General features: G+C 40.1%; 2 protein-coding genes across 2 annotated transcripts; one reads left to right on the forward strand and one right to left on the reverse strand.

Moving 5' to 3' along the window:
- Nucleotides 1–1,015: 1,015 nt before the first annotated feature.
- csdc2b (cold shock domain containing C2, RNA binding b) lies at nucleotides 1,016–8,048 on the forward strand. The gene is made up of 4 exons (XM_062439015.1): nucleotides 1,016–1,131; nucleotides 4,045–4,475; nucleotides 5,536–5,658; nucleotides 7,212–8,048. The coding sequence occupies exons 2-4, from the start codon at nucleotides 4,294–4,296 to the stop codon at nucleotides 7,372–7,374; spliced, it is 468 nt and encodes a 155-aa protein (XP_062294999.1). The 5' UTR covers nucleotides 1,016–1,131; nucleotides 4,045–4,293; the 3' UTR covers nucleotides 7,375–8,048.
- Nucleotides 8,049–10,413: 2,365 nt separating this feature from the next.
- Nucleotides 10,414–19,962, reverse strand: LOC133999642 (phosphomannomutase 1). Its single transcript, XM_062438898.1, has 8 exons — nucleotides 19,681–19,962; nucleotides 18,666–18,783; nucleotides 17,404–17,480; nucleotides 17,136–17,227; nucleotides 16,777–16,876; nucleotides 16,092–16,167; nucleotides 13,054–13,169; nucleotides 10,414–11,919 (listed from the first exon to the last, which is right to left on the reverse strand). Exons 1-8 carry the CDS (start codon nucleotides 19,753–19,755, stop codon nucleotides 11,797–11,799), a joined length of 777 nt encoding a protein of 258 aa, XP_062294882.1. The 5' UTR covers nucleotides 19,756–19,962; the 3' UTR covers nucleotides 10,414–11,796.

Consider the following 19,962-nt stretch of genomic DNA (forward strand, 5'->3'; position numbering starts at 1 on the left):
TTTGTTTAACAGCGTTTTGTATTTGTTTTGTCTCGCAGTAAAAAGGCGTATCATCAGCGCGAGTGTCGTGATTCGTGAATTTGTCATTTGGTGTGATTATAGGAAGTATATCGAAAGGGATTAGTTCCAAGCCTTTAAATCCTACAGTTTGAAGGGCAGTGAAGGTCCCACTTGTTTATAACAGATCTGCACTCCTAATGATGGTCAGCGTTAGTCTGCAACACACACACACACACACACACACATACATGCAAACATTTGTGTTTGTTGTGCAATCAGACATGCAGTGAGCTGTGTTTCATGTGACAACGGCACCAGTTGATGCTTGTCTCAATGATCTGTGTTCAAACTAAGTTAGACCCTACAGAGTTTTATTAACATAAACAGATGGGTTGCATGTGACCCATCACCACCCCTGCAGACATATTGCCTGCAGAAATCTGAGGGAAAAAAACAATGAAATCATTTACCATGAAAATAAGTATTTATACAGCAGACTCTGTGACAGTATACAGTTACCAGCCTGTCTTATCTCAGACATTTCATGGGTTAGGGTGGTGATTTTCATTAGCAACTGAGTATTCTATGAGAAGATACATTTGGACAATGCAAAATTCATTGTGTTACTGGTGTCCGGTCTACCGAATAACACAACATCTGTAACAGAACAGCTCAAAAACAGCTGCACAGGAAGTGCAATGTGAAGATAATAAAATCACAGCACTGGCAGGAGAAATAACACAAGTGTGATGTCCACTACACTGAGCACACATCTCCTCCAACACATTACATGCATGACAAGGAATGAGGAAAGTCATTGTCTGCGCACCCCGCACACACACACACACACACACCCACACACACACACACACACACACACTCACACACACACACACTCTCTCTCTCTCTGTCTCTCTCTTTCTCCCTCACACACACACACACAGTCGCATCACGCCATCGGAATCTCCGGCAGCTGCGCAGACTCAGGAGCCATCACACCGTCACATCAGGGTTTTCCGCCGCTCTGCGCGGATTTGGTCGACTTATTTATTTAATTACTGGTTATATAATCAACACCGACTTTGAACACACACGTTCGCGCACAAACTGATCGACCTCAACCTACCTGCAGTAAGTAACATTTCTGTGAATATTTGCATGTGGATGTGGCTGCAGGGGGGGAGTGTGTCAGTGTGGCTTTGTTATTATACCGGGACAATTATTGCTTTGCATGCCTGGAACTGGAAGAGAAGAGGAGCTGAATGAAAGAGAGCGATGTTTAAAGGATGTCTCTGATTGTATGGAGGACTGTCGGTGTCAACATTTCGGCCGTTATTTGCTGGTCTTTGCTCGTCTGTATGAACGGACCTGTCACCCTGCTGTTGTCTTAAGTTATTGTCCAGCAGCGTTGACTGTTTTTACGCTTTCCACACAGTATTTCTATAAATTGGACAGATAGGAGCAGGGAACCAGATTGATCTCTGTAAGGGTCGCTGTAGGCTGTAACAGTGGGGATGCAACAGGGGGGATGCAAAGAGATAAAATAGAGATTTTATATTAAGGATTTTTGAGTGACGTGAATGAAATCAGCTGGAATCAACGGACAAACTCCACACACACACACACACACACACACACACACACACACACACACACACACACGGGTCGTGTCTTTTCATAGGTAGGCTACTGGGAAGAGATGCATTCCTGACCCGGACCAAGGGAGCTTCCACCCACTTAATTCTTTAGATTTAGTTCCGCACATCCAGATGTTCTCCTGTAGCTGTCTGTACATGAAGTGTAAACTCTGGGTGTCTCTAAATGTTTTGATCCACTCACAGTAGTTCCTATGATGATACATGTCTGTCTTTATGGAGTACTTACATTGAGAGTCAGTTTGTAACAGACACTGTGTATTTTAATTGTCACTGTATCCAGTGGTAACGCTACGTTATTATTTCTCTAGTACTACTGAAGCTAAATGTAATTGTTCATTTGGGAAAGGGGCGCTGACGTCACGAACGCACCACCAGAGGCGGTGGCGTTCTGCAGCTGTTCTGACGTCACACGCGTCTGCCTGCATCATCGCATGCAGGGGAGGAGTGGGCGTAAAAAAACAAAAACGTCCTACACAAACACACACACACACACACACACACACACACACACACACACACACACACACACACACACACACACACACACACACATACACACACACACACACACACTGTATATTTGTTGCCCGGCTGTGTTAATGTTTTTTTCTGGGATGAATTCAACCTTGAGTACTGACAGGTTATCATTGAGTGGCCTTCTCAACCTAACCTTGAAAATATCAATGTAGGGATAAACCAGATAGATAGATAGATAATTGTAGTGTTACAGTAGCCTAGTCACGTAAATCATACAACAAATGACGTAGTTCAAGAATGAAATACAATACAAATCCATTAATAATTGAATAACTATAGCAAGTCTGAATAAGATTAATAATAAACTAGGAACATACTGTGTGACTCTTGATATTGTATATATATATATATACACACCGTAAAGGTAGTACCCTGTAATCCACAGTACAGTAATGCAAGGCAAGTAGATATGAAAATTTAATCTCCGCATTTATTAATACTATGCGTATAGCTTAAAAGATAAACCATGGTGTATAATCATGTGGGATTGCAGTGAAATAAAGCAGCTGAGCCAAAGGGACACTTCCAAAGACTCCAGGTAGGTGTAACGGGGTACCAATTTTGCATCTCAATTCGTCATGAGTACTACTGTTGTATCTGTGTCTTCTGTGGCTCTGGAGGGGTCTTTGTCATGTCTCAAACAATAACCCTGATGATGTCTCGAGTCAACAAATGTTGCCTGTGCTACACACTGGAGGTGTAGATTTTGAAGGATGTTGGCATTTAGCCTACCACACACAGACGGTCTGACATCTAATGGAAACATACTATTGGGTTGTACAATGGGAAATGTTGAGTCCGTGCTATGGAGTAGAAGTCAGGATATCTTGATCTGATCTGCTTGATCATCAAGTCCATCCCTATTAAGTCCCTCAACTTAATGGATGAGCAGCAGGCTACTAACTTGAGTACCCCTTTAACACTAGAAGAGACTTCATTTAAAAGACTTTAAGGAGACTTGACTGAAGATGAGGAATAATAAAAATGAGGTATGTCACCTCGTCTATATTATTGGATGAAATGTTAATCCAATAAAGTAAATGTGACATAAAATGGTAGAACAATATATTTCTAGACACCAGGTAAAAAATAAAAAAGGCATTCTCTCTTGGTCCCTCAGTGCTAATCTGGCTGGGGTACACACCGACCCCAGAGGTATACTTATACTGTCATATCTTACAGATGCTTTAAATTCAAAATTACTTTATTTATCCCCGAGGGGAAATTCATCATTCCAATTTTTCATGACTTTGTCAATCAGTTTATTCCTGCTGACTTATATCATTGTTTCCTGGTTCTGTTTCAATGACTGTTTTTAAAAAAATACCAATGTAGTGGAGTCCTGGGGGAGCCCACTCAAAAGCACCCAATTCCACCAATGTAGTTTTAATAGACGGAACTATTCATTGAGTTGATGGTCATAATTTAAAGTTTCACATACCATGGGGAATGGTACCTTGTCAGTTATTTTTTAAAGGGGATGGTTACAGATGCAGTAGACACAAACATGATCTCTGTCTGCCTAAATTTTCATTTTACACAATATGCAAAATTAACTGTAACTTTCCTAAAATAATAATAATCTGTTTTTTCAGATGAAATTAATTACATAAATAATAATGTTTTTAGAAGAAATACATTTTAAAATATTTTTTTCTGTGTTGGTTGTCTCTTAGAGTAGTTTATTCTTGGTGTTCCTCAGGACCCCAGTAGGATGAAGGTTAAATTGTTCTTGATTCCTGACTTTAATAGGCGTTTTGTTGGTTGGTCCTACTCCAATCAAGTCTAAAGCCATACGGCACCTCTCTCATCTTCCTTCACTCACTCACTGTTGTCTCTCTCCTCACAGCCAGCCCTTCTGACAGACTTGAAGTGACAGTGCTGACCTGGATAACCGCTGAGCCTGTGTTCCACACCCAGGCAGGCCTCTCCAAGCAGACAAACTCTCAGATACTACAGCGGACAGACAGCAGTGTCAGCAGCTCATCAGCAGCCTGTGGCTCAAGGAGCAGCAGCAGCAGTAGCATCCGACTGAGAGGAAGAACACTGCATTCACACCATCCTCCCCCATCCTCATCTTCCTCCTGTCACATCTGACATGGCAGACCCCAGCCTCACGTCTCCCTCTCGAACCCCGCTGCGCTCCCCTAACACCTCGCTCACCCTCTCCTTCCCCTTCCTGAGGGAAGGGAGCCGGGTATGGGAGGAAAGGGCGGAGCAGGGGCTGCCTCGGGATTTGCCCAGCCCGCTGCCAACCAAACGCACTCGCACCTACTCAGCGTAAGTAGTTATAGACCAGCCTGTGCTTAAATGATTAGTCTATTAACCACTAGTCAATGGTGAAAAGTAGACATTTACTCAATTACATCTACTTAACTAAATTATAAAGACATTTTTTTACTATTGTACTTTTTACACCCTACATTTTTCCATATGATGTTCTAAGTAAGGCAGTCTGTATAAAAGGTGTACTTAATGGCTTTATTAATGATTAATGAATGATTTACTTAAGTGTTATGGATCAGTTTAAGCCAATAATATCAACAACGTGTGGGTTGCCAGATTGTTGAAAATCCCTTTAGCTGACAACCAAAAACTTGGTAATAATTTATATATAAAGCATTAGTAAATCATTTATAATATTAAACCCCCCCAAAAAAAACTTGGTTTCAAATGACATGCTTTTCTCTAATATGAAATATTCATGACTATATAAACAGTTGGAAAGTTAGAATATCCTTACTTGTTATCTCTTAAGAGTTTATCACTCAAAGTCTCTTCTGCTTCGTGAGGACTGTGGTTTTATAATTATGGACTGACACAACGGGTAACATGAGCAAATAACAACTGTCACCAGTTTATGATTCAAACCAGTGAAGAAAGCAAAGACAGGAACACAAATGCAGAAACCTCTTAAGTGAAGTTTTTGGCAGAGCAATTTGAATTCATGTAGATATTCGTCGCTCAAAGTTAAAAAGTGGCTGAGAGAATAAGTTTACAGGTCCTTTGAAGGAGGGGTTCACAATTTTTCAGGCACCCAAATGAACACTGAAACAGGTTTTTCTTGCTATAATCATTCCCCCTGTTCATAATTACCATTAAGATCATCATGCACTTACCATCTTATCCAGTTGATATGACTAACTCAGACTGATGACACCTCATATAAATGTCTACATTCCTCTGTCTGGTCAGGGCTTGAGCCATAAACTCTATTACAAAAAAGAAAAAAACTGTTCTAAACTGCTCTTCTGAAACAATTTAACAGTAAACTGTACTGAAATTTGTAATTTTATGCTTAATTTGAGAATTGTATTGTTTTTCTCTCTTCGCCCTGCAGTACGGTACGTGCTCAGTCAGGTCCGGTGTTTAAGGGTGTGTGTAAGAACTTCTCCAGGTCACAGGGTCACGGTTTCATCAAACCCTCCCACGGCGTTGAAGACATCTTTGTTCACATATCAGAGTGAGTGGCAGCAACACTGAACACACTCTTAGACAACAAAATCATACACGTTTCACAACTGTCGACTGAGAGAATAACAGCATACATGAGCTGAATTTAAAGCAGAAACAAAAACCTACTGCAGATCTGCTGTGTCAACTTACAGGACTGTAAGAACTCAGTGAACCACACTATTTACTGGCAAAGCTTTTTCAGAGTGTATTTCTTTCTTTTTTTTTAAAATTCAGGACAAGCAGTATATCAAACTATAGCATTAGCAAAAGCAAATCTACACCAAGTCTCCAAACAGATTATGCAGGATGATATAGCCAAACATTTGCATCGTGAGTCTGAAACTCCATTTATCTTGTCTTGTTACTTGTCCTCATTACAAGTGCTGTAGCAGAGATGTGTATATGTTTGTAGGACCAGATTCTTTTTTTTTTCATAGAGTGAGATGAGAGTATCGATACCACTCTCGAGTCTGTGTGTGGACAAATGGAAACTGTTCCGCAACCTGTTAAAGTCACACATTCAGACAATATTTTTGGCACACAGATGTGAAGATGTTTTTGAGAGAAATGCAAAAATGGTATTTATTTCTGAAGACAAAAAAGGTCTGAGTTTTGCATTTAAATTTTGTTGTGATTATGGTTTTTGGAGGCATACAATTTGATGTTTTCATTTCCTTTTTTTGCCTTGCAAATACTGCAGATAGAGGCTAAAAACGTGTTATTTTTGACAGCAAAAGAGAAAAAAAAGTGTTGAAGCTGGCACCATTAGCTTAGCTTAGCAGAAAGACTGAAAACAGGAGGAAGAAGCTAGCCTGGCTGTCTCCAAAGTTTAAAAATATGCCTACCAGCACGTTTAAAGCATGTTTATTTATACTTTGTTCCTAGTTTGTCGAGTTCATACACAAACAGGATTATAAAGTCAGTTTTGTACTGTAGCTAATTTTTGGCTAACAAGAGCCACGCACGGTGACTTTCATGAGTCTCTGCTGGATTGAAGTCAGAAAATTTGCTAACAAATACATTCAAATAGTTACAATGTGTAAATTAATAAGCTGAAGAGATGCTTGTAGGTAGATGTTTTAACTTGGACAGAGACAGGCTAGCTAGTTCCTCCTGCATGAAGTGTTAATGCTTAGCTAAGCTTATCGCCTCCTGGCTGTAGCTTCATGCGTGACACAGGTATGTGAATGGTATCTTATTATCTCACTCTCCATAACTCTTCCTTTAAATCAATCAGTCTCCAGTCAGGCAACCTCAAAGGGTCGCAAAATAACTGGAGGGCCGTTAGCAGAAGGGACATGAGATTAATTATCACATCTCTTAGGGATTTTCTTCTGTTATTCAATTAGTTACAAATCACCACCTGTGCATTAACACATTTTCGCAGGATGAAAGTGAAACTCCTCCCCCCTAATAAACAGATGAATGCATCCTGTTTGTGTCTGTTAAGTAGGCTGTAATTTTATTCGTGATGGCACTTTCTCAGGTCACGCCTAATCTGTAACCCTTTAAACAACAAGACCTTACAAAGCTAAACACCATGTTTACTCTCTGTTTCAGCATCGAGGGGGAGTATGTCCCAGTTGAGGGTGACGAGGTTACATACAAAGTGTCCCGGGTCCCGCCGAAAAACCTGAAGGTGCAGGCGGTGGAGGTGAAGATCATACATCTCAACCCAGGGACGAAACACGAGACCTGGTCCGGGCAGATCATGAGCTCGTAGGCCTGACCTCTAGGCCTGGTGGGTGATGCTGGGCAAGGCTGGGTGGTGGTGGGGGGTTGAGGTGTTGAGGGACTGATTAGCTTATATTCTGTGCTCGAATTCTTTTTTTTTCTTTCTTTTTTTAAACATGTTTTACCTACACAGCAAAGTGTCGAGTGTTAATAAGTGTCAATAAATTCAGCTGTAGTAGGCGATGACAGTTTTATACTCACAGAGCAGATGTTAAAACTGTCTGTCTACTACTCTGATAGTCATGCATTGTTAGGAAAAAGTCACATTTGTTTTATTCCTTCAATTTTTTTTTGTTCAAAGTCAAATGTGAGATGGGGATATAAAGTGATCAGCAGGGGATCCAACATCGAAACCCAGAGGAGCTTGTGGGCCTAATCTTTCCTAGAGATCAGCTGTATAAAGTATTAAACATTGGGGAAACTGTGTGGTGCAAATCTGCAAACTGAGGCATGACTGCTGAGTGTTCGAGCAAGGAAGGGAGCAATTTAAGAGAAAAGGCTGAGTTCGGTTTTACTTCCCTTCTTTGCAGCTGTTACGCGCTTGTTTACTTCACCAAAGTTTTTAGGATCACATGTTGGGTGCTAACATTGGTCCGATGACTCGTTATCTCAACCTATGCTGTTTTAATATAAAGTGCAGACTGGAAAGATGAGTACAAATTTGAATTCAACAGACAGGACAACAGAGATAATGGATGTAAAAGCAAGTAGTTTGGGAAATCGTGGCTGAAGAGATGTTGAATGATTGTGTTGCTTAAGTCAAAGGAAGATTTAACTGCTTTTTTGGGGTTTCAGGCCACCAGTTAAGAAACATGACCATAGAGACCAAAAAAAAGAGGAAGTTTTATTTTTAAATGGTAAGGGGAATGTACTGAAGGTCAGGAGGAGAGTAAGAGAAATTCAGAAGAACAGAAAAAGCATGACCAGAACTGAAGCAGAACCACCACATTAAAGGAAGAGTTCTTCATTTTTCAAGTTGTTGTTTTATAACCGTCAGGAGCTCAAAACCTCTAACTGACTATTATTTTAAATTAGGTTTGACAAACGGTGAAACTGTCCTTTAAACCTAAGCATTTTCAAACATAAAAAACCCATATATACTGTATACATATTTTACTGTGAAGGGAAAAGTATTTTTCCTGAAAAATGCATATCTTTGCTTGTATTGTCTCGTTTGTGGTTATTTATTTTCATTATTTATTTGATGATTTGCTCACATGTGTTGCAAGCTCTTTGTTTTTTGTAACACATTCAAAACTTGCACTTAAACAAATTTGAACTTCCACTATGAAACTGCCACATTGCTAAAGACATCAGGTTTTACTCAATTTGTTGTCCAGTTTGAAAATCTGAAGCCACGAATTTAAAAAAACAAAAAAACAAAAAACAAAAACTGTTTCTAAATCTCTTTTTCTATGATTAGAAAAACAGTGTATCTGTGTGTGATTCATTGAGAGTAGTCAGTGTGATGGTGAACTACATGACTCCATAGTTGGTGCCAATAGACATCATTATTACAGAAATGTTGTTTGTAGTTATTCAGGTTTTGCTCTGTTATATAATGTACTGTATGTCATTTTCTATAATATCTGTTCCACAGTCTCTATGCATCTTGTGTGTCTGTACGTGTCACTGCCTGAATTTGTTTGTTTCTGTCACATCAAAGGACACTTTCTTTTGTGGACGAGCCACTGTGGTGGTGATCCTCACGATTACTTCTACTGAGCCTTGAAAGAACATTAAAGCGTTTTATGATTCACAAGTCTGGTGGAAGCTGTTTCTTTAGCTGTTTGTGAACGTTAGGTATCCACTGACACTAAGTGAGGGAGAATGGGGAAGAGTGGTATGAGCTCTGGTTAACAGGTTTGCTTTTGACAATAGTCACATGTCCTGCCAAAGTGTAACATAAGTGAACAACTGATAACTTTATTCATTTATTACTATTCTAAAACAAATGCACTGATTTCTGGATATCTCAGCTACTTAAATCTGTACTGATTGAGTAACCTCAGCAATGAGAATGAACATAGTTTGGCTTGTGGCTGTTTGAACTCTGCAGCATCTGTTATTCTGCTGGATTTAGCTTCTCTGTCTGATCGCCAGTCATGGAAAACCAAAGCGATAACTGACTTTCAACATGTTGCTCATCCTTATTAAACATCATTTATTTTTACATGAATGGCTAACTTCAAAGTAACTTGAATTGATGACACACCTGCAAGCACTGAAACCAGGATATGGTGTTTATATGTGCAACACATAACTGGTCATTCTGATTATAACCAGGAGGCTGTTAGCCCAACAGTGCCAAGAAGAATCAAATCAACATTTATTTAAAGTACCTTATAACACAAGAGTGTCTTAACACATGCTGCAAAAAACTATGAAAACAACAACAGAGCTAATAAACAGAACTGATTTATTATTAATTATTATTAATGGTGAAGATTTAACACTGAGAACAATGAAATGATTTCAGCGTGATGACTGTAAACATGCACACATGCAACATCTGCAGCCAGGAAAGTACCAGTGACATGTTTTGCAATTTACCTATTGCGCCATCTGCTTGCAATATCTGTTACTACAGCGGTTTTACACATTTCATACTGCTGCTGTTTGTGTCTGATTTGGATGTTTTATATTGTCGCCCTCCTGCACTCCTGCCCTCCTGCACTGTGGAGAGGGAGGAAAAAGTGTGGTGTTTAACAGCCAAAAGCCAATTTAACTGTATTTCATTTGTGAAGTGTCTGTATATGTAACATTTGACATCTCTGGTGACCCCCAGTGGTAGCATTGAAAAAGACACTGTGGGCAATGAATTTGTGAAAGAGTTACAGTATGAACCAGCTACATGAGGTGCTTCACATTTTACAAAAAGCCTTTCTTGGGTGAAAGCCCAGTTTGGTCAAATACGCTGAGGTCAGTGAAATGATATCAAAAAAGATTTATTACAATGAATCGACACAAAATGACATTTTTATCCATACAAGACTGAAAAACAGCTGGACCAATCCCACCATTAGCATCAGGGACACATTGTACTGTACAGGCTCATTTTCTGTGCATCATAGTCTTATCTACATGATCATCGTAGCCTTTGATATTTAGTGTTTACAGTCAAACACAGGAGTGCAGCTGATGTTTCTGACTCATCAAAAGCTTCATTTTTATAATAATATCTAAAGGAGTCATTATTTTTCTGAATCATGACAATAGTATAAAACATTAACTTGTTATGGGAAAATGAAAAGTAGCAGTTTTAACACAAGTTGTTAAAATAAACCCTTTAAGCAGCTTTTGACAACAGCATGAATGAGCAGAAAGGAATAAATCAATAAGCATCAACACATATGTTCATCCATTATTCAGAATGCATTCGACTTATAAAAATATTTTACATACAAAGTTGCATATCGACTGGTTAAAGTTTGTAGAGTGACTTGGTCACAGTAGCTTAATTCACTGGTCAAGATGAATTAATTGAGTCAGTTCTGTTTTTAATATAAATTGAATAAATCCTGACAATTCAATGCAATGTTCATGTTTTTTCCAGAGCTGCAAAACAAGCAAAATAAACTATATTCTTCCTTTTATTTACAGAACCTTTGTGAGTTTAAAACAGACATTTGACATTCAGGGGATCACACAGTAAACCATCAATGAATCCCATCCACTTCAGAGCGCTGTAATGACATTAAATATCTGGAATGATTCATATGAAGATGCATCTTCTTCCACTTCTTCTTTAATGCTTCATTTATATCTCATTTTCAAAAATCTCACAAAACAATAAACAATAGGCTTCCTCACCTGTTCTTCTCTCTCTCTCTCTCTCTCTCTCTCTCTCTCTCTCTCTCTCTCTCTCTCTCTCTCTCTCTCTCTATCTCTCTCTCTCTATCTCTCTTATCACTTCCTTCAGCAGTGTCCAACAAGAATATACCAACTATTGGTATAAAATGATGCCAACATTAGTGCAAAACAGAAGCAGGTACGTTATTCTATACATTATGTGGAGTATTAACTTTAAATACTACCAAAATGCTTTATAATCTCTGAGCTTTTTGGTTACTTTCACGTTACATGCTACACACTGCCGTGGCGTGACACTGCAGTCAAACACATCTTCTGGTACAGTACTAAAACCTCAGCTGCAGTAAAAACACTTGAACGTACATCAACGTGTAACATTTCCGAGGGATGTGTGGTAAAAATGTAATTAAAACACTCAATAATGATATTAATAACATGGAAAAAATCAGTAGTGGTATCTTTCAGCAGTTCATAAAACAGCCTGGGCTCCATGTTCTGGTTATCTTACCATCAGGGACCAACAGGCCAGAGTTCAGAGGGGTTTTGTGGGTAAAGAAAGGGATTAAGGGCGGGGTAGGGGTGCGGGGAGTGTAAGACATCAGGATTCGTGTGGTGGAGCGTCAAAGAAAAGCTCCCGACAGAGCCGGGCCGTGTCCTCGGGGGAGTACACTGTGAAGCCGATTGTCCGCGGGTCGTTGAAGATTTCATAGTCGTTTCCTCCCTGAAAAGAGAGTCATGAAAATGATAAACCAGTGGGCTGATTTGGTTTTCACACTGATTCGCATTCTTTCATCCGAGGCTCTCCTTATCTATTGTACAACCGTGAACTTTGACCCCTAAGCCTGGACAAACAGTCGATGGCCTCTGTTTTATCTGATTGAGCGCTCCAGGCATGGCTTTACGGGCGTGTAGTCATGATTACAGCAACATACTGCAGCTGCCTCTGTTCTTATCTGCATCATCTGTGATGCTCACAGAGCAAAGTATGTGGTGATGTCGTTTTGCTGCACAGCAACAAATGTTAGGATGAAAATTTAGTTGAATTCTGTTAGATAATCATAATTACCATGTGGCCAAGAGTATGTGGACACCCCTTCTCATACATCTATGGAATCTCCATTGACAAATATTTCAGCAGTAGGCTAGGTGTTGTACTGATTTTTAGCGTGGCACTGTCATGGACCGCCATCTGTCCACAAATAGATAAGTTAAAACTACAAGATCCCTAAACTTCAATTAGATCGATATTCTTCATTGTCCGCAAAAGAAAAAAATCCTTACAGACAATGAATAAATAAATAAATAAAACACTGCAAGACAAAAACCTATTCTAAAAAGACCTATTCTGAAAAGACAAACATGATTCTAAATGAAAAGCAATGCCTTCCACTGATTCTGTGACTGTGTTTGTGCATGTATGTGATGTATGTGTGTACATGTCTTAATGCTGCAGACTGTAAACAACTGTATGCTTCTAACTTTGTGGTTCCCAGGAAGCCATAAACAAACCATAAACAGCTTTTCTGAGTTCGGAGTGGAAGAATTTGACTGTCTGGACTTTAACCTCATTGCATTTCTTAACGATAACTGTGAGCCAAGCCTTATCACCCAGCATAATTACCCAACCTCACTTATGCTCTTAAATCTGGTGGAAAAACCTTCTTACAGCAGTAGAAGCTTCTATAGCAGCAGATTTCTGTGAGTGTTTTCTAACGGGATGTTCAATAATCTCATATAGATCAGTGCCAGTATCTGTGCCCACTTCAGGGGATCCAAATACAGTACGTATCATAGGTTCTATCATAGCACTGCATCCACATTTCCTGACAACATTTCAACATGCAGCTGCACTTACATCTGACGTCTCATTGCCAAAGAAGTAGATGGCGTCCAGGCCTTCACTGTCCAGCAGCTCTAGACACAGTCTCTTGTCCCAGCCCTCCGGGAAGATGTCAAAGCTGATGAGACCACCTAAAACAAGAAGCCCACAATTAACAGTCATCAACATCATCATCTTAAAGCTGCCGACAACGGAATAAATTAGTAGGCGTGATGTGAAAGGTGACACACGCGGTGACAAAGCCGCAGATAATTATCACCTGACTCAGCAGTTCTTTTCATCCATACAGAGCATTTTATTGTCTTTCAGGTCATTGTTTTAGTGCACATTTAATCCACGCTTCACTCTCACTGCGTTCATAATCCAGCAGCAGCTGCTTTCAACAAAGAAGCTAAACTCACTGAATTCAATCTGTCTGGTAGCCAGAAACTCCAGTTACATGTTGGATGTGTAAATAGGACAACAGTTTGCTTTAAAAAAACAAAAAAACAAATACCCTGTGGAGTTTTCTTGCATACAAACAAAAAGTTATATTGACATTGAGCTTTACGCACCCAGGCGTGTGCATGTGTATCCTTGTATGTGTGCACGAGACAAACAACAGGGAGCCGCTCATTAAAAAAAACAACACAGTTTACCTTAAAAGAATGACAGCATGTCAATGATTTGTTTACAGCTTGTTGTGCTGCCCTCAAGAGGACAAACAATAAATGAATAGAGGTTTAAACAGACACACTCATGCAATGTGTACTTTAGGATTACTTTAAAGAGAACAATGACACCTGATACCAGTCACATATTTGCTTAATTTTTCAATAGAGAGTGGACAAAAGAGGTCAATGCTGCGTTTACTGTGTGACATTTATTAACCAGTACATTCAATACACTGCTCAATACTTTCCCTTTTGCATTGTTCTACCTGTATTTACACTGAACACCTCCCATAGCTGTGCTCATTATTTATACTGCGACTGATGGAGGCTGTGCAGGGACAGACCTGTGTTGTTCTGACAGTTGAGAGAATTATTTGCAGAGAAACGCACTGGACTTGGAGAAAAGCGTTGCCCAAACACACCCAATGTGTTTTGAGTTTTCTAAAATCAAGCATTCCAGGGATAAACTGTGATTTGTGTGGCTTTGGCTGCAGAGAGAAGATGATTATTGCAATATGTGTTTTGGAAAATCTTGCATTTACCACAAGCCAAGTCTGGGTTTCATTACAACTGTGTTTTTTTTTAAATGTAAGAGTAAAATAAACAGTGCTGTAGCTCAGTTGTTAGTCTAAATGACCGCAGTGACCTCTGAACCGTGACATGTGGCTGCAAAGTTCCCTGCAGCATTGTCTTTCCATTTGATTCATTCGCCCTTCCCCCGTTTCCACCTTAAATTCCTTTCATTGCCTCGTCTCACAGCTGGAGCATTTAAAGCTCCAGTGACTAAAGCGCCAGCTGAGGAGCATCCAGCCAATCAGAAGGCCGTTTCCCCTCACACACCCTCCACACGCCTCCTTCCAAAACTCCTTCAACCTCAGACCATAAACATCTCAGTAGATGAACCGCATTTACTGCCTGCCCATCCCTGCGGTTTTTTCATTCCTGAATAGCTGACAATGCATAGATGGGTGTGTGTTTTGATTGTGAAACCTCTTAATCCCTGAATGCTGTAAACAAACCTACATTTATTACACAACCTAACTTGATCAATTAGGGTTGAAAAGCATTTTTGGTTAATGTTGGACAAAAGGAGGCAAAAATATAAAATGTTTCAGAAAAATAAAGAAAATATGAATGGCAAATCTGATGAAAAATGACAGTTACTACAGAAATTAAAATTCTCTTTATATAGGACAGGATGTATGCAAATAAACACACACAAAATGTCTTCTTTTTATCTACACCAGCTCCCCTGTGTGATCTTTATCATGTAATAATAAGCGTAATAGCTTTCACCTCAGATCATCAGTCTGTGTCCTGAAAACAGAGTGTCCCTTCAGTTCTGTACACTCTGTGCAGAATGGATAGAGGAAGAGTGTCGGGTTTATACCCCAACACCTTCTGCAGGGATCGGCAGTGTCAGCTGACAAGGGGCAGCCGTGCAGAAACAGATACACAGTGAGGAGAGTAAACAAATAAATCTGAAACTGCGTACATCCTCCGGACCTATGAGCCCGTTTCCTCGGTGTCAGAGTCAACAGAGAAAACTGTGAAACCGCCGCAATCGGCACAAAAAACTGCTTTCTACCTCAGTGAATAATATCATCTGGGGAAAATAAATCTCACCTGCTGTAAGAAAATGATGAATTATTCATATAGGATAAAAGAACTGGCAGGGGTGAGTCTTGAGGAAAACAAGTTTCTCCGCCTCATTTGTTTGTCTGAACTGTGAACGATCTTCATGCATCATCAGCAGACGCTAACGACCCGCCGAGCACGTAAGCAAACAGAGAGTACGTGATTTACCTTACAGTGGCAGGGAGAGAGGGAACAGTGTGTGTGTGTAATAGATAAGTGGGGGCTCCAATGTCCAGCACAAGCTCCTCCATATATGAGAGGTGTGAATACCTGGAATTTCTTTTATTCAACAGAGATAAGAAACAGTGGGCAGATATGCTGTGGAACTGGTTGGTCTTTGAGCTACACTGCTGTAAACAGACACACTGAATACTGATGAGCTTGTTTTTCTTCCTGGAGGAAAAACACTCCAGGAATAAAAACAGTGATGCTGTTACTGGTCTGACCACTAATACTCAAAAAGAAAAGAACTAATTCTACTTTTTAGGATATTACAGGATGCAGTTTTTATAAGTAATCATGCAAAATGTAACCCAATCTTATCATGGCACTTGGTTCAAAGAGAAGCTAAAATGTTATTTGGAGCTTTTTACTTAGTGGTCAGTTAAAAACAGTCAATATATAACTCAGCAGCACTCAGGTAAAGTATTGATGAAACACTGCTGTAAAGTTTTAGCCAGAAATGAAGCGATCATGGCTCAGTGAGGCTCAGCAAAGGCTCTCCCAAATGTGAAGTTCGCCTCTAAAGCTTTCGGTTCTCACCTCTAGTGAACCGCAGTCCTTTCCCAGCAAACTCCTCTTTTAGGGCAGCAACAAACTTCTCCCTGATCTTCTCTCTCTGTGGGGAAAATGAAAACAGTTAGTTCAGTTTGCCAACGTTGCTGCTGCACAATCAACACTAAAGACAAGTATTTTCCTTGCTTCTATGTCACCTTCATCACATCACGTGTCAGTGTGAACTTAGCTAAAGATTCAGCTGTAAAAATGTTAGCAAGCAGCTGAAAGGGTTAAACTTCGCCTCCTCTGCTTCCTCCATATCGCCTGGCTCTGTGAACCATCAATGGAGAGCCTGTTAAACTGTCCTGAAAGCTTAACATTGTTTGTGGTCTCTCTGCTTAATTGAACAAGTCATGAAACAGAGATGGGGAGGTGGCCCAACCAGGACTGTCAGTGCCTGATGTGTATAAACATACAGTTTGTTTGGCTGCTGAATCTTGATACTGTGCATTTTAATACGATTCTTGGTTAAAGTTAATTGCAATGGAGGCAAAGTGGTAAATCCTCTCACACAGACAGTCCTGATCTACTAATACAGATTGCACCTCTTTATCAAACACTGCAGATGTTTTGTTGAATTTGGCCTTTACGGCACCTCAAATAAAAAGTACCATTAACACCACGCATGCCCATTGGTTACTAATAATGTTCTAATGATGAAAAACTTCACCTTGTCGATTTCAGAGAATTCGATTCGCTCCTCCAGTGTGCAGCTCCGACCGATGGGAGAAATGTTGATCATACCATTCCTGAACTCAATGAATGTTCCCCTGCAGGCAAGAAGAGACATTCCGTTAAAAGAAGTTACCTGTTAAAAAGACTTAACAGAGGCAGAAACCTAGATTTGGTTTGACATTAATTCAAAGCCTTGTCCCACATATAAATTCTGCATTTTTTCTGCTATAAAAATGTTGGTGCTGATGAATCAAGACATGTGACATTCCTGCATATCAGGCATCCAGGCGTGTCCACCTGAGTGCTGACGTAACTGTTGGTGTAACTTTCCTGTGATTTTGGTCAGCGTCTCACCTTTTCTTTGGCAGCTTGATGAGCCCCATGTAGCTGAGGCAGAAGTTGATCAGGTCCTGCAGCAGCTCCTCACCAATCTGGTTCTGAATGGCCTGTGGGGATAAAAATGAAACACACAATTGAAGAAATAGGAAGAGGTAATGTAGGTAGTATTCTTAATCATCTAAGTTGTCTTATTATAACATGAAGGATTTATTGTACTGTGAAGTAAATTCAAACATGTGCTGCTCTATAATTTTACCAGAGGATGGTTCGTACGTTCACTTACATGTTTTGAGAGCAGCTTCCCATCTTTGTACTGCACAGTCCCGTTCTCAGCAAACACGTAGTCAAACTTGTCTATCACTGCAAGACAAGAGACATGTGACTTAAAGTTCTCATGCGGTACTCATGCTAAATTAACAGTGGGTCATCCTCTAAATACGGAGGAAGAGAATAGCCTTCTATATTTAACGGGTTCCAGATTACTGTGTACGTAACACAGCCTGGAAAAGTCAAGTTTAATCTGTCTGACCTTAGCACCCACTCTGGCCAGTGTGTCCTCTGTCAACAGAGACAGAGACTTTGATCACTTTAATAACACAGAAGTCATATAGGAAACTACATAATCCTGCAGGTTTAAGGCATGTTAAAGCTATGGATAGTGTGATAATCTTACAAATTATGATAAATGGGTTTAAAATGTAACTAAACCTATTTTAGGAATAAACTGTTGAGTGATTATTGAGTTAATAAAGGATTTAACACATTTAACTGATGATATCATAAAATTGACTAACTTTTTTCATCATAAGTATAAAAATATTGTAATAACACAATGTTATAACAACATTAACAGCTTGCATTAGATTTTTAACCCCAGTGCAGAATCATTTTAGAGCCTTTTTCGACAGGCCAACATCAGCTGTGATTGTATGCATCATGATGTATAAAAAGATTCACCTTTAGCACACTTGGCCCGGTTATGGAACTGCACTGCTCCCCGTTGGCACAATATGTCTGCGCTCCATTTGTAGCCAAATATTTACTGATAAACCGGTTTCGTGCCTGCTCATGCAGTCATGTGTCAACCCAGCTGGGATGTCGTTGGAGCTGCAGCGTGACGGACAGTGTGTTTTAGCAGCAGGTTTGAGAGGACGTAAACCGAACCGAATCATGTGAGCTCATGCATCAGCAAGAGCACAGGCGACTGAGTTTAGTGTGTTCACTTTTTGAACTGTGGCTCCCTATGTGCTGTTGTGCAACCATATAATGAGACGATGAGTTAAAATGCAACAGTTGGTCATCATGAGGCAATTATTAGCCTTTCCAATTTAACTGCTGCACAGATAAAGTGAGGGAAAGTCTTGTGTAATCATGCTTTCTTTCTTCAGCTGCGTAACTGGCACATCTATAATCCCAAATTATTCCCAAAGCCCATCCTCTCAGATCAACTCTCTGTGGACTGGCGTCCAATTAAGCAGAGGTTCAAGTAAAAAAGTGTCAGGTCATGCAATGTGATGTACAGTGTTGAAGCTGTCTGTGACTCACCATCATCTCCCTCCCCAAGCTGCTCTGCTATCTTGGAGTAGTCCGACCCTCCGACGATGCCGATCTTCACTTTCCTCCGCAGAGTCTGGAAGAACTCATCCAGCTGTGGGTCAATTTTCTGCAGATGACATTAAAATGCACAGCATGTCATCGGTTTGTGTTAACTGGAGGAGCTCTGTCTCGCATAGACACACAGGCTTGAACATGCATGCACAAGTACCATCATTTAAAGGAACAATCTGTGTGTTGCACTATGTTATTCACTTGTTATAATACAGAGAGAACAGAGAACAATGGACGTGACTTCTGGTATTGCAATTTTGGAACGGATCCCCAATTTTGTAACATATGCACAGAGGAAAACATGCCTGAGTAGCACACAAAGGAGGCTGCATTATGTAATATCTGGGCAAGCACACACAGACATACAGTCACGTTTACTTAAGTCACTTTCAGGGACATTGTATAGACTTACATTCATTTCCTAGAGACTTACACTAACCTAACCTTACCCACTGACCCCAAAATCTGCCTTTTCCAAATTAGGGACACAGCTTTTGTCCCCAATTTGGACAAATCATCCCCAATTAACTGGGGTTAACTCTCTCTCTCTAACACACACACACACACACACACACACACACACACACACACACACACACACACACACACACACACACACACACACACACACACACACACACACACAGTTACCCTAGGTGAACCCAATCAAAACCAATGCAATGCAAACAGAACTCATTACATAATAACTAGGAAAAATCAGGAAAATGACATTAAAATCTAAAAACATGAAAACATTGAAAGAGGGATCGTGTGAGCTCTCTAGGACACAGTGTGCTTGCACCGTGAAAATCATTCCAGAAAAAAGAAAGAAGAAAATAAACATGATATAAGCGATGGAGCGTGCAGCTGCAGAGGAGCTGTTACGAAAGCCTGTACAGTAACAGTCAATAACCGAACACATTGTTGATTTATTGATTGGACGTGAGCTCACCTCTCTCGGCTGTGTTAGAGTCCCATCCACGTCAAACAGACAGAGGATGTTTCGGTCCGACGAGAGGCGATCCATTTCCTCTTCTTTTTTAAAGTGTTGTCTTGGTTGACAGTGCGTACCTTTCACGTCCAAAACGCACACACAAAAATACTCCTTCACCCTTCACATGAGAGAAAAAACCCCGATATTCAGCAGTCAGTTGAAATAAATCATTCAATATGTAATCGACATTAAAATATGGCTGATAAGTCTTCTTATGTGAGCTGACAGTCCGTTATGGTT

Source organism: Scomber scombrus, chromosome 18 (assembly GCF_963691925.1).
Source record: "Scomber scombrus chromosome 18, fScoSco1.1, whole genome shotgun sequence".
Taxonomy (NCBI): domain Eukaryota; kingdom Metazoa; phylum Chordata; class Actinopteri; order Scombriformes; family Scombridae; genus Scomber; species Scomber scombrus.

Coding starts and splice junctions, on each gene's coding strand:
- csdc2b (XM_062439015.1), top strand. CDS start 4,294: ATGGCAGACCCCAGCCTCACGTCTCCCTCTCGAACCCCGCTGCGCTCC. Junction 4,476..5,535: donor CGCACTCGCACCTACTCAGC/GTAAGTAGTTAT, acceptor TTCGCCCTGCAG/TACGGTACGTGCTCAGTCAG. Junction 5,659..7,211: donor ATCTTTGTTCACATATCAGA/GTGAGTGGCAGC, acceptor TCTCTGTTTCAG/CATCGAGGGGGAGTATGTCC.
- LOC133999642 (XM_062438898.1), bottom strand. CDS start 19,755: ATGGATCGCCTCTCGTCGGACCGAAACATCCTCTGTCTGTTTGACGTG. Junction 16,168..16,776: donor AATTCTCTGAAATCGACAAG/GTGAAGTTTTTC, acceptor TTTTCCCCACAG/AGAGAGAAGATCAGGGAGAA. Junction 11,920..13,053: donor TTGGCAATGAGACGTCAGAT/GTAAGTGCAGCT, acceptor CTCTCTTTTCAG/GGAGGAAACGACTATGAAAT.